Here is a 14,591-nt window from a genome sequence, read left to right on the forward strand (position 1 = left end):
GGTTGTTATGGGCCTCGGGTAGGACGAGAGCCTCTGCTCCATCTGCAGATGCTTTGCAGTGAAGGGAAAGGAGCTGCTGGGGAGCAGAGCTGGGTGACTCCTGTGTGCTGGGACAGAGAGGTGCCTGGCAGTGTGCTCAGAAAAGGAGAAGGGAGGTTTGGTGTTGGGAGTGGGAAGAGATGATGAAATAACCTGCAGTGGTACTCTGCAGTGGAGGGAAAAGCACACAAGGTGGGCTGCTGTGGACGGGAAGGTGCACGCCGCACAGGGAGCTGGGCTCCTGCGGGTTTCCCAAGAAGGAAATGCATTTTTTTTCCCAAATGAATTGTGATAGAGAATGTGAACAAGCTTTGTAAGTCATATTATCACTCCAAGCAAGTTATTCAAGTTACGGTAACAATTCTTTTACGTGGTGATAATTCATTTCCAAACACCTAAGGGCCATTACATGTCTGTGGGCTGTTAGCCTGTACCTGCCTTTTGCCCTCTGGGACACCGTGCTGGAGCTCCCCAGGCACGGCCAGAAAGCTCAGGTGTGTACCCCAGCGCATTGCTGCCCTCAACACAGTGCTCCAGGCATAATTACCAGGGCGCATACGATGGTGTCCTGCTCATTTTATGCTGCTTCCTTGTAGACCGGTGGTTTTCAGATTTTTTTGATGTGCAGACAGACCCCTGGCTATTCCCCAGTGAGGCACAGACCCTGCAGACAGCAGTGCCAAAAATCACCAGACTGAAATAGTGAGCTGGTTCAGCGCCTGCATCACAGCCTGGGCTTTGCTTACACACCACTTCAGAGCAAGCTCTGCAGCTGCAGCCCTCCCTCCCATTTACCAGTCACCAGTATTGATGTTTTCTGCTTCAAGCTTTCTGCTTTGTCTGCTCACAGGAGGGGCGATGCGGTGATGCTGGGGTCATTAAAAGCTGCCCCATCTTCCAAGAGCCAGCACCGCTTTGTTCTGCAGGAGCTGTTGCAAACCAGTGGCTTCCATCCCAGCCAGTCCTCTGCAGAGCACTTTGTTGGTAGATGCGAAGGAGCAGCCCTGCAAAACTACTGAGGCACCACTGGATGCTGATTTGCAGCATTTAGACATGTAAATCCCTTTGAAAATCTAGCCTTAGGGGTTTAGCACCCTCTGCGCGGGGGGGACTGGCTTGGCATTACTTTGTTGCCCTTTATATTCTTGCCAAAAGGCACCTTCGTTGTCATTTGCTCTCCTAAAATAAGAGAACGTGCAGCAGGACATCAGGATAAAAAATCTGATACAAAATCAAACAAGACGTGGAAAGTGACATAAGAAACAGTGTCTTCTTCCAGAATCCACTCCCTGAATATATTTAGAGCCAGCTCTACGGCTAATGACCAGTCTAAGCCTTTGCTGTCTTTATTCCCATTAGTCCCACAGTGCCGAGACCTGTCAGCAAGAGCGGGCTCCTCTTGAGCGTCCCGGGGGGAGGGGGGACACTAAGCCGGGGGCAGTGCTGCTGAGTGAGCCAGAGCCGGCTCTGCAGCACCGTGCCCCGCTGCCCAGTGTGTGGGGGCCAGCCGGAGGCAGGAGCGCCTGTCCTCCCTGGGAGCAGAGCATTGCCCAGCACAGCCCTCGGGTCTGCCGCTGGGGCAGCCTTCTCAGATGGGACACCAGCCACCAGTATGAGGACGCTGATGTGCTGGGGGACACAGGAGCCCCTTCCCCTCTGCTGATGTGGCTGCTGAGATCTGGTTGCTCAGCTCCACGCGGTGCCCAGCAGTGCCGGCTGAGGTGTCAGCATGCCATGCAGCACGGTTATCGGTGCCTGGGATGGGTGTCCCCTACTTACCCACCTGGCCCATCTCCAAGAAAGGATCACCATGCCTCCCACGTCAGCTCAAAGCTGGAAACGTATTTGTTTTTGCACTGCCCATCGCTGCTGTGTGCGTGCAAAATGATGCAAAATGAAATCAGCAACATTAGCTCCATTCAACAGCACACTGCAAAGTGGCAAAGGCAATGAATGCATGTTCACAACTGTAAGTGCTATAGAGATCTCCTTTCCCTATTCTCACCAGCAAGCTCTGTGCAGTGCTTTCTGGCGCTCAGGCTGTGCTGGTAGGAGCAGACAGCAGGACTGCATAGCTGGGCAGTGCTCATGGGCTGCCAGGAGCAGCCTCCATCCTGCTTTCCTTACCTGCCTTCGGTCAGCAGTTGGGCTAGGCAGTATTAGTGGACTTTTCCAGCATCAATGACTCTGTGATCCTGCAGTGCCCACCTTGCTGGGCGCCCCCTGAAGCCCTCTGCATTCTGGTGCAGTGAGGCTGTCAGCTCGGGGCCTGGTACAATAATCCGTGAGATTCTGGAGCAGGATATGAAGGCTAATAAATGATAAACCACTTCGTGCTTGTAACAGCACTGCATTTTCTGAGCCTTCTGTATGGAGCTGTTTGCTCATAACAAATGTTATGACAAGCTGGATCAGTTATTCGCTTTTAATCAGGACAGTGAGTGGCATAACAAGTGCTTTTTTGGTGCTCTAATAAAGTGATAGCAGCTTGTGAGTGAAACAGACTTTTAGGGTTGCGTTTGGGCTTATAGGACTGAAGCACTGACATTCTCTGTGTTGGAAATATCCCTGTGTCACATGCTTAGACTGAAGGGCAGGCTCATCTCTGGGACAAAATGCTCAGGGGTTCGAGATGTAGGAGCTCCTGTGTTGGGCTGGACACAGAGCCGTGCTGTAGACAAGCTGAGCCTCCTGCGGGGTGATCCATGACCACCCGGGTGGTTTGCCAGGGCACAGAGAGCATAGTGCAGGTGCTTTGGCAGGGAGGAGGTGAGCCAATCTGAAGGCAGCCCAATCCCTTTGAGGTGCTCTCACCACCATCAGGCCATCCTGCTTTTTCCTCCTCCTTCAAAATGAGTGTGGGCAGCTGCTGCTTATGCTAACCTTGCAGGTGGGCTTGGCTCCGTGACTGCTGTGTCACATATGCAGAGGAAGGTGTCACTCTGTCCTCAGTGGCTCCAGGAGTGCCGCGGGTGCTCGAAGCTCTGAAGGCTCATGAAAAATTCAGGCACTTGTGGATTTGTTTGGCAGTGGAGCTGAACTGCATCCTGTTTTTGGTGCCTGAGCCCTTTATTGGATCTAAGCTCAAGCCGAGTGGCTGGGAGCAGTAGCCATCTCATAAGCTTCTTAGGAGGATGAGCCACTAAGGGAACAAAAGTCCATGGCGCATTAAAGGAGAGGCATATGGCTGGAGGGAGGCCAGCATGGCCCTCTTCCCATGATGTCTTGGGCAGGCAAGGCATTTCCTTTGGAGGCCTGGTGTACTCAGATGTTCAGAAGAGACTTCTACCCTCCCCAGTTTCCTTCTGGAGCAAGGCAGGGGCTTTTGTTTGGGGCTTTGACCTCTTGCTCCTCAGTGACCAGTTCCTCTCGCTTTCTTTCCCTCTAGGATCATGGATCGAGACATACAGGGTATGCTCAAGTCTCCAGTGCCCTTCCTGCTAGGGCACAGCCTCTCCAAGGATGGCATGGACTCTTTCAGCAAGCATTTTGAGAGCATCATGGAGTCCCATCGAGCCAAAGGCACATCTTACACCAGCCTGGACTCCATTGACATCCTCTCCTCCCCAGCCCGCACCCATGGGACCTTTTTCACTTTTGATCTCCCAACCCTCACCCCAGAAGTACAGGGACAGATCCGAGATAGTGCAAAGCTGATCGAGGAGAACTTTGCTCCTCTGGCTCACTTGGAGCCGGACTCTGGGACCAGTTCAGCCACAGATGCCCCCTGGACTGAAAGGGAGGAGGAGAGAAGGAGGCAAAGGAAAGGTGCTCGGCACAGCCCTTGCTGCTCAGAGGACAGCTTTGGTACTCCCTTGGCCTCCAACCTGAGGTGAGTGACCCAAACTGCTTGCTGCCCACCTGGGCCACCACAGCTCAGCGTCAAGTCTAACCCTGTGCTGCATGTTTTGTAGCCACAGCCTTACCAGTGCTGCTGGGGAGCAGGGGAGTAGGCCAGGGTGCTCAGTCCCACCTCTTCCAACCTGGCCATACATGAGACCATGCCCAGGCTGACACACTGCCTTCCTTGTACTCTTCCCTCTCCCAGTAAGGTCTTGGGCTGAGGCACTTAGGATTCAGCCTGCTGGGAGGCTGCAGCTTTTCCCTTTTCTGGGGTGTGCTCATCTGGAGCACGATCAGGTCCAGTCCAGATGCCACATCCAACCTAGTGGCACAGCTGAAGAGCTGATGGCTCTCAGGGAACTTGGCGTGTCGGTCACACCAGCGCTGAGCTTCCTGCTTGCATTACCTCCCCACAAGATCTCCTCTTGCCCAGTCATCTCTTGTGCAACGCTGGAGTGTCCTGGATCCTTCCAGGCTTCTCCAGTGGGTCCCGGGAACTGTTGGAAGGGAGAGCAGCTTGGCTTTCTCTTGGCTGTCCAACCAAACCTGTGTTACTTCTGACTGCAGCCTATGCTATCCTGATAGGCTTAGCTTGGGGTGGGAGTGCAGGGATCTGTGCTTTGTGTCACCTTTGGTGCCTGCAGTTGAGAGAGGAGCGTGGGACATCGCATCTGCTGTGTGGTGTCAGGATCATCCTGGAGGCATCTGGGGGGAGAAGAGCTGGGCGATGGGCTAGGCTTCTCTTCTTTTGGGACACTGAGGGCAGGGGCATGGTGGCACAGAGGCCGGGCAAAGTTTGTGCATAAAACGGGTGGTGTCTGAGTGGCACCAAGCAGCCAAGGGTGGCAGTATCTAGTCACGGATGGTTGCTTGCTGGAGACAGACTCAGCTTTCTGTTCCTCTGCCAAGACATTGGACCAAGATGGCTCCAGAGAAACCAAAAGAGCAGTACCTAACTCATGGCTCACAAGATGCCTCCTGCTGCAGCAGCAGCACCACAGGGGCACAGAAGGGGCTGTGGGGGTAGCTGGCGCGAGGCTGGGGTCTGGGCGGGGGAAGGGCTCTGCAGGCTGTGACTCCTGGCTCCTGTGGTGGCAGTGGTGGTGTGGAGCTCCTTGCGAGGCCAGGCAGCATCAGCTCCTGCACCCTTGCGGCTCAGACCAAGGCTCCAGCGTCCCTCTGTACTCGATGTTCTGGGACCACACTTCAGTCTCGACCTTGCAGGCAGGAAACATGCCTAGCTGCCAATGCAGTGAGCCCTGCACCAGGTCCCCTCAGCCTGTCCCAGTGTCCCTGTGTGAAGGGAGACAGCAGCAGCTCAAGCCACAGCCCTGAGCAGAGGGATAGCCCCTGGGAGTGCTGCATGTCCCTGGCACGCTTCCCACACTGCAACACTAGGAGCCCCCTGCCCTGATAGATGACGTTAGCAATGGGAGATGTTCTGCTGCTGGGCTGCTCCACAGCGGGTCACCCTGCGGCACCTCTGGCATGGGGCAGGGCTCCGGGAGGGCCAGGCCCTCACTCTGGGCTGTGCTGCAAGGCATGGCCCGCCCTAGGCAGGAAGTGGTGTGTGGGTCACCACTGTCACTGTAGGGGAGGCTGCTGTCCCCACAGAGGTGACGGTGACCCAGAGCAGGGCCAGGAGCAGGAGGCAGGGTGCTGTGCCGCACTGGGGACATGGGGTCCCTCTGGGGCTGGTGGCACTGGCGAGAGGGTGAGATGGGAACTGGGCTGCTTTTGGGTTGTCATTTTACAATTACAGATTCAAATCCCAGGGTAGCCCTGGGGCAGGCACTGCAGATTGTAGGGCATCAGCGCCAGAGAGACATAGGCAAATGGTGTCCCCCCGGGGTGTGAGTGCCCTAAAATCCATGTGCTCAGCCTCCCTTGGCTCCCCAGGTCCCAGCTGGGACTCCAGAGCCAGCCACAGCCGCGTGCACCCCTATGGACATTTATTATTATGGGAGGGGCTGGTAATTGCTCCTCATTGCTGGCCCAGGGCTGATGGCCGCTCAGCAGTGGGCTCAGCATGGGGAACCTGACTGGCACTGGGCAAACTGGGCAGTGTGTGTCCTGAGAGCCACGGGGTCACAGAGCTGCTGTGGGAGTGATGCGGGAGGGTGTGGGGAGAGGGCTGAGGATAGAGAGGGGGGGAAGCGAGGAGTGAGAGCATGGGAGGGCGGGCACGAATGGAAGGGTAATTCTCCGCAGGCACAGCCTACAGTGTGACACTGAAGGAAGCGTGGCACTCAGGTGTGGGTTTTTTTTACTCATACCGTTCCCCAGTGCCACGCTCTGCTGTGCCCGGGCGGCCACGGGGCAGCGCGGGGCCCAGGGCGGACGGCGGTGCCGGGATCTCCGGGACGCGAGGCGAGCTGCCCGGCCCGCACATGCCGCACACGTGTACGAGAGCGGCGGTGCGGCTCAGAATCCCGCGGCGGCAGCGGGGCCAGGTGCCACCTGCGCGGCTCTGCGAGGCCTGGCGGGGGCGGGGGCGTGCGCGGGGACCGCGGGGATAGCGCGGCCACTGGCGGCGGCGGTGAGGCGGGCGGCGATGGGGAGGGCGGGGTGGCGGTGCGGCATGGCACGGCACGGCACGGCACGGCATGGCATGGCATCGCCGGCGGTGGAAGGGCCGCGGCCGGGATGGAGCGGAGCGGAGCGCAGCGGGGAGCGGCGGCGCGTGGGGTCCCCGCGGCCCCGGGGGCGGCGCTGCGGGCGGGGCGGTGCTGGCGGGGCTGCTGCGGGGCACGGGCGGCCGCGCCCGCGGGGAAGGGGCCCGGCAGCGGCGGGGAGGGGGCGGCGGGGCGAGTCCCCGCGGGACGAACCCCCCCGTGTCGGGCTGCGACCGCCTCCGATGCGGCCCCGCGGGGCGCGCTCGCTCACACCCCGTTGGCCGGACTTCGTCCGGAGGTCCTGGAGGCGCGGGCTTCCCCGGGTAGCACCATGGCATCTGTGTCTCTGAAGGAGAAGCCGTCCCTCCGCCCGCCTGGTGAGTAACCGGATCTACGGCCCTGCGAGCAGCTGCCTCCAGAAGCTGGTCCTAGGAAGGACGGCCCCTGCGGAGACCATCCCGGCCCCCGCGAGCGGCGGTGGCACGGGGCTGGGCGAGGACCAGCGGCAGCCGGGAGGAGGGCCGTGCTGCGGGGTCACGGAACAGCTGTGTGTTCGCTCTCCAGGGAGACAGCGGCGAGGAGGGGCACGGTGCCCAAGGTTGGGTCTTACCTGCCTGTGGGAGCAGCGATGTTGTCGGGGCTGCTGGGCGATCTGGGAGCCGGCTGGGCACAGCTGCTGGACGAGGACAGCAGCACCAGTCCTGCCCGCGCTTGGAGGCTGGCCTGGCTGACCTTCAAGTGTCCTCCCAGCCCAACTTCAATTTTGCAAGGAATGAACCAGCCCAGATCTCAGCTGTCGTAAATCAAAGTCACTCCACGGAGACCAGTGGAGGGAGCCGCATTTATTTAGCTCAGCCGAGGATCCGGTCTGGTACATTATTAGCAGCGATACTCGGCAGGCTGGGCACGCTGAGTGGAGGCGGTGGGCACAGAGCCACACGTGTGGGGCACCAGAACTAAGGGCAGTGCTGGGCTGCCCCACGTACCTCACTGCCTCAGACCAGGCTCCCTGCCCCATCCATGCTGCAGGAATTGATCCAGATTTCCCATGGCCCTTTTTAGGTAGCAAGTGGTTTGTGGTAGGCATTTCTGTATTGCTTGTAGCAGGTGTCTCACATGGCAGCGGGACCTGGGTAACATGGGGGCTCAACGGAATGCCCCAGGCTGGGTCCGACGGGCACCTGGCCGAGCAGTCTTGAGGAGCAGGGTGCTGGTGAGGGTTCCCCCGTGCAGACACATCCCTGCTGGCAGTGAGGGCTGGTGGGCACCCTTAGGCCAGGCTCTGCTGAGTTGACAGCTTGTTGCTGCCCCATGGTGCTGGGCAAGATCCCTGTGGCAAGGCGGAGGTTGGGGCTCCTGCAGCAACATGCTGCATTGCAGCGCAGGAAGGTGCTCCAGTTCTTCCTTCAGTGCTCTGAGCCCTCAGCCAGTGAAGGGATATCGAGGTGAGACAGTGAATGTTTGGGTCCAGGAGACGCATGTTTGGCCTTCGGAAGGAAGCATGGGGCTCAGAGAGGGAAAACCTGGAGGCAGGGAAGGAATAGGGCCCTGGGCAGGAGGGTTTGGGCTCAGAGAAGCATGGCTGGTGCCTGAGTGGAGGAGAATTTGGGCCCAGAAATGTATTTGTGACTGGTAAAAGAGTAATAGGGGTCTGGAGCTGGAACATTTGGGGGTCAGAAGAGAAATAGTTCCGTTAAGGAGTATTTGGGGCCAGGAAGTGAGGCATGTGGACCCCACGGGTGGACTATCTGCAGTTCTTTCATTGCAGGACTGCTCCAGAAGCACTTTGCTGCTGCCGGACCCTGCCCTCAGGCCCTGGCAGCAGCTGTGGGGGCCTTGCTGCCCAGCAAGAAGGTGCCCATCGGGAGCAGGGTCATGCTGCGGGCACCGCAGGTGCCGGTGGCTGTGCTGCACTGGCAGGGCTGTGCTCACCCTGGGCCCGCTCCATGGTGACTCATGCCAGGCACGCTGGAGATGCTCATACAATACCAAATTTGATCATTATTCCTTAAGTGCAGACCGGTTCTCGAGTTGGAAATACATCTAAAGTAAAATTATTATCTCAGTGCTTCTTCAAGCCAAACTGAAATGTCACTTAGAAAGTACACTAAAAAATCCCCTGAGACATTAGGTCATTGGCAAGAAAATTAGTGTCACCTCAGTTGCCTCAGACGTGGACGTATGCTCTTTGCTCTGCTCGCCATTTGCTTGAGGATTGAGTTCCTGCTTTTCTCCTTGCAGGATGGGCGTTCTCCAGCCAGCTGAAGTAGAAGGCTGCCATCAGTGGGGCACCGCTAGCCTGCCTGCACTGGTGGTCCTCGTGTAGCATCATGATAGTGACTCAAGCACTAGGAGAAAGGCCACCCCATGGCATGGCTGGGAGCCTGGCATTGCTTGTATGGCTGCCTTGTCCTGGCTGTAAGGTCACGTTCTGCTGATATAAAGCCCAAAGTCAGAAGTGGGACTCGGTGAGGGAAGGAATGGCAGATCCCACAGGTAGAGCAGCGTTAGGAAACAGACTGCGATTCCTGCATGCTTGGTTCAAAAAGCCAGGAAAGAGGCTCAGCCACAGGTTGAGAACCTGCTGTGAGATGTGGAAGGTCAAGGAGGTTTTGTATGTGACCCCGCAGCTGGTGCTTGACACTAGATGGGAAAGCCGAGGAGCGCAGCTTCGGTGGAGGTCACAGAGGAGACTCTGAGTTCTGGGTTTGCTGCAGGAGGTACCATGCAGCAGCTGTGGGAGGGAGGACAGCCTTTCAGTGAGGGCATCAAGGCCCAGCAGGGTATGGGGAGATTTCAGATGTTGGTTGAGAAGAATGAAAAGGTCTTCGGAGGATGGCTGGGCAGCGGCTTGCTTTGCAGGGAGTGATGGAGGAGTGATGGACTTTGGGTTTTGTAGCTCAGTCCATAGCCAGAAAAGCAACCTCGGAGCTGCTGGGCTGGGCTGGGACAGTGCTATGCTCCCAAGATTGCAGACTGTTTTCCCAGCTGTGATCTGCAGGTGCAACTGGATTTACCTCCTGCTCCTGGGAAGAGGTAGCACTGTCCTGGCTGAGGGCACAGCGGTTCTGTTGCAGCAGCCCCTGCCTGGAGCTGCCAGGCTCCACGGTGGCCCGAGTCCTGTGCCATCTCCCCTGGGACTCACAGGGTGCCAGCACTGCATCCGTCACAGATGCATCCAGCCACGGGTTTGTGCCCAGACACTTCCCCATCCCGCTGGGATGCCGAGAGCTCCCTGAGGTGCAGGGCAGCCTGTCCCTGCTGCACGGGGCTCCTCCGGGACAGCACGAGCTGCAGCCCAAAGGCAGCGAGGAGTGGCTTTGTCCTTAGTGGGAGGAGCGGAGCCTCGGGAGATCGGCCTGGGTAATTGGCTCAGGAGAGGAGGCCTTCTTAAAAGTCAATTAGAGACTTAAAAATAAATCAGATTGGAACAGTGCGAGGTCTGCCAGAAAATTTGGGCGAGGTCAGAATTGCTTAACGTTCGTTGTTGATTAGATTCAACTTACTTTTTGTTGGGATAATTTGTGTGCGGCTGAGTCAGAGTGCTAGAAGCAGCCAAGAGCACGCTCCCAGCATGGCCATGTAAGGCAGCGGGGCTGGGAGCTGACGGGGAGCCCCAGCACACCATGCTGCGCCGGAGGCCGGGGGGGTTCTCCTTCGTCTTCACTCTCTGTGCCTCGCTTCTTCCCTCTGTGAATTGCTTTGAAGTTTGCAGATGGGAAAAGCCAAGTGAAGGAATTATGGTCTTCTTGTTTTGGGCAGAAACTGCACTCGAGAGCAGCACAAGGAGCTTGTCTGGGTTAAAAAAAAGGCGTACCGATACAGAGTACAGCGTGTGCACATTTCCGCTCCACGTCCTGCTGCAGCTGGCCTCAGCAGAGCCCGAGCCCGCACACGAAGTCTCGCAGGCTCAGGGTGGGGGACTTCCCAACAGCTGTCCTGTCTTACCATGGCCGGTTTGGACATAGCTTTGAGGGCCTTGGTCCTGTCACCTACCTCTCTTCCAGTCACATCTCCAAGCCTTCCCTTAGCGCTTAGCCCTGTCCTCTGAGCACCTCTAACCAGTATTGCCCAGCAAAGCTGCTGGCCCCTAGAAGAGGGCGAGGTCCTGCATCCCCCTGAGAGGCTGAGCGAGCAGGGAACATGTGGGCAGACTAATATGGTGTGTCCCTTCTCATTGCAGCGAGCACCCCCTGAGCCAGCTGGTTTCTGACTCAGACTCGGAGATGGACAGCATGGAGCAGCTGGCCCTGGGCAGCACCGACACGCTCTCCAATGGGCACAAGGCTGACCTAGAGGCTGCCAAGCGCCTGGCCAAGCGGCTCTACAACCTGGATGGCTTTAAAAAAGCAGATGTGGCCCGCCACTTGGGGAAGAAGTACGTGTGGGTATTCACAAGGAATGGCCCATCCTCCATCACTCCTCCCTGCAGCAACTCTAGCTGCTTCCTTTGAGGGCGCTGGGCTGTCAGGGAACCACTGGCTGGACCCCAAAGACTTGTCCCTGCGACAGCTTGTTTATAGCAGGTGTTCCTCTAAAGGCAACATCCAGGTTTTGGTACCTTCCTACCCCCACTGCATCTCAGGCACCTTCATCAAGGTGTCAGAGAACAGAGGACCAGGTAGCTGACATGCCAAATATTCCCACTGTATCTGTGGGTGACCCCTCTGAGTTTCAGGGGATGCGGGAGTGCCTCTGTCTCCAGCATGCTTCCCACAGCCCTGCTGTCATGTCTCCTGGGAGGTATCCAGCCCACCAGAATCCGTCCCATCCCTGTCTGCATTTTGATGTCCCCCCAGCCTGGTCGATCGCACTCTCGCTCCCCCCTTTCTCTTTCAGCAACGAGTTCAGCAAGATGGTGGCAGGGGAATATCTGAAGTTCTTCGTGTTCACAGGGATGAGCCTGGACCAGGCCCTCAGGTCAGACAGTCTGAGCGTGGCCGTGTGCACGTGTCACAGCCACCTGAGCAGGTCCCAGCAGATGGTGCCCTCTGCAGTTCCTCACCCTCACAGAGATCTGCAGGAGCAGGCAGACCCCACAGCCTTAGGTCGATTCCCAAAGTGGTCTCTCAGCCATACCAGCACAAAGGATTGTCCCTCTTCTTAGCTCCCCAGTCAGGCTCACCAAGGGCTGTGTTTCCAGGCCCTGAGCCCAGATCCAACTCATGCTGACCTAACCTCCTCCCCCGATGTAGTTTCCAGGGCCTGGTGTGCCGTCAGGGCTGGATGCTGTGGGTTGGATGCAGGGCTTCGTGTGGCACACATGGGAGTTGAGGGAGGGGACAGCCACAGCTCCACTGCTGCTCAGGGGGGTCAGAGGGTCTGCTGCTGGGCTTCGTGTGCAACCAACGCTGCTACTGCTGCTTCTTCAGGTCCTTCCTAAAGGAGCTGGCCCTGATGGGAGAGACACAAGAGCGAGAGCGAGTGCTGGCTCATTTTTCCCAGCGCTATTACGAGTGCAATCCCAATGCCATCTCCTCTGAGGGTAAGAAGCTCTGTGTGTGTGTGAGCGTGCGTGTGGGTGTGTGTGTGTTCGTTCAAGAGAGCACATGTTCTCATCAGCTCAATGAGAGTGCTCAAACTGAAACTAGAAGGCAGTCTGAGAGCGTGAACTGACACCTTAGGAGTCAGCCCTGTAACACATTTCCCTCACATGACAGACACTTTAGACTTTTTTTTTTTTTAAAAAAAACCTGCTCCAGTTGGAAGATGCATAACTAGGGCTCAACACATCCTCAATTCTGACCTTGAGCAGATTAGCACAAGAGGCGAGAGAAGGCCCTGCTGAGCACACAGAGCCCAGCTCAGACCCACGGCTCAGGGAAGAGCCAGGTGAGAAAGCGCCGCTGCCCAGCACCCAGGGTAGCACAGAGGAGCACCCAGCCTGTACTGTTTCACTTCAGTGTTTTACGTCTTTGCGCTCCCCCTGTGTGTGTTCATGTGCTGAGTCTGCTCTGGTTTGGCTCTGGGCAGGTGAGTTTTTGGCTGGCTGGCTGGAAGAGGGCTCCACCGTGTCCGTGCTAGGGGCTGGACAATGTTAGCTGCAGCATCACTGCCTGGCTGAGGGGCTGCAGGGCTGCACGCTCAATTTGGGGACCAGCTTTAACCCAATGGCCTCCTATCTCCTCACCTGCGTGCTGCCAGCACTTTGCTGATGCTGTGTGCCACCTGCTCCGCCGGGAGGAGCGGGCTCAGGACTGCCTCAAGCTCAGCAGAACCTCCATCCGTGCCCAAGGGCTCTAATTCCTGCCCTGTGCTTGTGCTGCAGACGGAGCCCACACCCTGACCTGTGCCCTGATGTTGCTGAACACAGATCTGCATGGACATGTAAGTTCACCCTGCCACCAGCCCTCTCTGTCCCCTGCCCTTTCTGCCCCACTGCCCTGGCTACGGGTAGCCCAAGGACAGAGCCATGTGTGCTGGGGACGTGAGACCTATAGGGGTGAGCACCCTCAGCGTGTCTGGGGATGAGAGAGGAGAAAGTCCGAATGAGAGAGGGAGGTGGTGGAGGAGAGAATGGGGCTTTGAAGGAGATACACTGAGCTGGAAGGTACAGAGGAGGGTGAGGAAGGGAAAGCGGACAGGGAGAGGGGGTGGGAGCGAGACCTCAAGCCTCGCTGGTGCTGGGAGCAGGTTGCACCCAATTTAGAGAAAGGAAGCTGCTTAAAGCCCTCAGTCAGAGCTCAGCAGGCAGTTTCCCACACCGTCGGGCAGCCTCCCCAAGCTCCAGGCCCCAGGCTGCTCCAGCCAGCTGCCATCCCCTGGCCCCAAGATAAACCCCATGTTTCTCTTCCCCTGGCTTCCCCAGAACATCGGGAAGAGAATGTCCTGCTCTGACTTCATTGGCAACTTGGAGGGGCTCAACGGAGGCACCGATTTCCCCAAGGAGCTGCTCAAGGTAAATTTGGTTGCTCTCCCTAGCCAGCCAGGCCACGGGAACAAGGGCAAGAGCTTCGGGTGGGATTACATGGATGGCCCCATGGGATGCAGTGAAGGTGTTCATCTTCTGCATGCTTGTGTCAAGCTGCTGGAAGAGGCAGGGTCAGTGGTGTTCCCTTGGCCCACAGCTTTCTCTCTGCGGTGCTGAGGTCAGGGAAAGGGGCAGTGCATCAGAGTTACTGCACTCCGCCACCGCCGGGGGCTAGTGCCAGCAGCCTGAGCTGGCCCCTTCCTGGGGAAGGAAGGAGGCCAGCCTCTTCCTCACAGGATCGCTGGGAGCCTCAGCCTCCAGGCAGCTCCTCTGGTCATGGGGGGTGGCTTTCTGTCCCCGGCATTCCTCTCTCTCCTGGCTGTTTCTCGATCTCCCTGGCTAACGCAAGAGCAGCGCGGCCCCGCTGCTGCTGCTTGTGGGGAGGAGCTGGCTGCCGGCTGCCGTGCGGTCCCGCAGCGCGGAGGGGACAGCCTGACCTTGAGCTGATGCATGAGCGGGAGAAGTGGTATCGACACGGGCTATGGGATCTGGGCGCGTCGGGGACCAGGTGCGGGCTGTGGCTGAGGTAGTCTGGGAATAGGGCTCATCCCCATGGGGCCCACGGGGCAGAAATCATTGGTGTCTGTGAGGCGCTGCGGTTGGAGAGCACTGGGGATGTGGGAAATGAGTTCCCACAGGGTGCCGGTGCCACTCCTGTGGGAGGTGCCTTATGAAAAGAGGCAACGTGGGGTAAAGAGCCGAGCTCTGTTTTCAGCCTTTGTGGGTCTATTCCTGGCTGCGCTGCTCGCCCCATCATTAAGGGGTTACCAGCAGTGCTCAATAGGGCTGTCCTCCCTCCTGGCCCACGCTTCTCCTGTGAAAGGAGCTAGAAAAAATTCTTCCCTAATTTTAAACCCAGCTCCAGAAAAGGCTTTCAGCACCCAGAATGGAATAGAAACGTCCAAAATGAAGACCCTGAACCTCTGCCCTCCCCCAGTGCTGCATTGTCCAAGAGCATCTCAACCCCTCAGGTCCCCCTGCAGGTCCTTTCTGAAGCCCCCCGCTCCCTACAGCTGGATACCCACAGCACCCTACAGCTGGGTACCCGCAGTGCAGGTGCTGCAGCTCAACTTCCACCCCAAGAGGTGCCCAAGCACACGTGATCGCGTTATCTCATCAGATCT

The 14,591-nt window shown here is 57.9% G+C and overlaps 1 protein-coding gene and 1 long non-coding RNA gene across 6 annotated transcripts in view; one reads left to right on the forward strand and one right to left on the reverse strand.

Annotated features, from left to right (window-relative positions):
- Positions 1-14,591, forward strand: part of PSD (pleckstrin and Sec7 domain containing) — a 35,880-nt gene that overhangs the window by 9,784 nt on the left and 11,505 nt on the right. For 4 of the 5 annotated variants that reach the window (XM_021399002.1, XM_021399001.1, XM_021398998.1 and 1 more), the window contains 6 exons: positions 3,428-3,871; positions 10,681-10,875; positions 11,337-11,417; positions 11,870-11,982; positions 12,766-12,824; positions 13,306-13,395. In XM_021399002.1, coding sequence (XP_021254677.1) covers positions 3,428-3,871; positions 10,681-10,875; positions 11,337-11,417; positions 11,870-11,982; positions 12,766-12,824; positions 13,306-13,395 — 982 coding nt within the window. Of the gene's footprint in view, positions 1-3,427; positions 3,872-10,680; positions 10,882-11,336; positions 11,418-11,869; positions 11,983-12,765; positions 12,825-13,305; positions 13,396-14,591 lie in introns of all 5 variants that reach the window. The other variant, XM_021399000.1, reaches the window with a different exon arrangement.
- LOC110399777 lies at positions 347-7,631 on the reverse strand. Its single transcript, XR_002439401.1, has 2 exons — positions 7,108-7,631; positions 347-5,175 (listed from the first exon to the last, which is right to left on the reverse strand). It is a non-coding gene; the product is annotated as an uncharacterized LOC110399777 (long non-coding RNA).

This window comes from Numida meleagris, chromosome 5 (genome assembly GCF_002078875.1).
Source record: "Numida meleagris isolate 19003 breed g44 Domestic line chromosome 5, NumMel1.0, whole genome shotgun sequence".
NCBI classification, from domain to species: Eukaryota; Metazoa; Chordata; class Aves; order Galliformes; family Numididae; genus Numida; species Numida meleagris.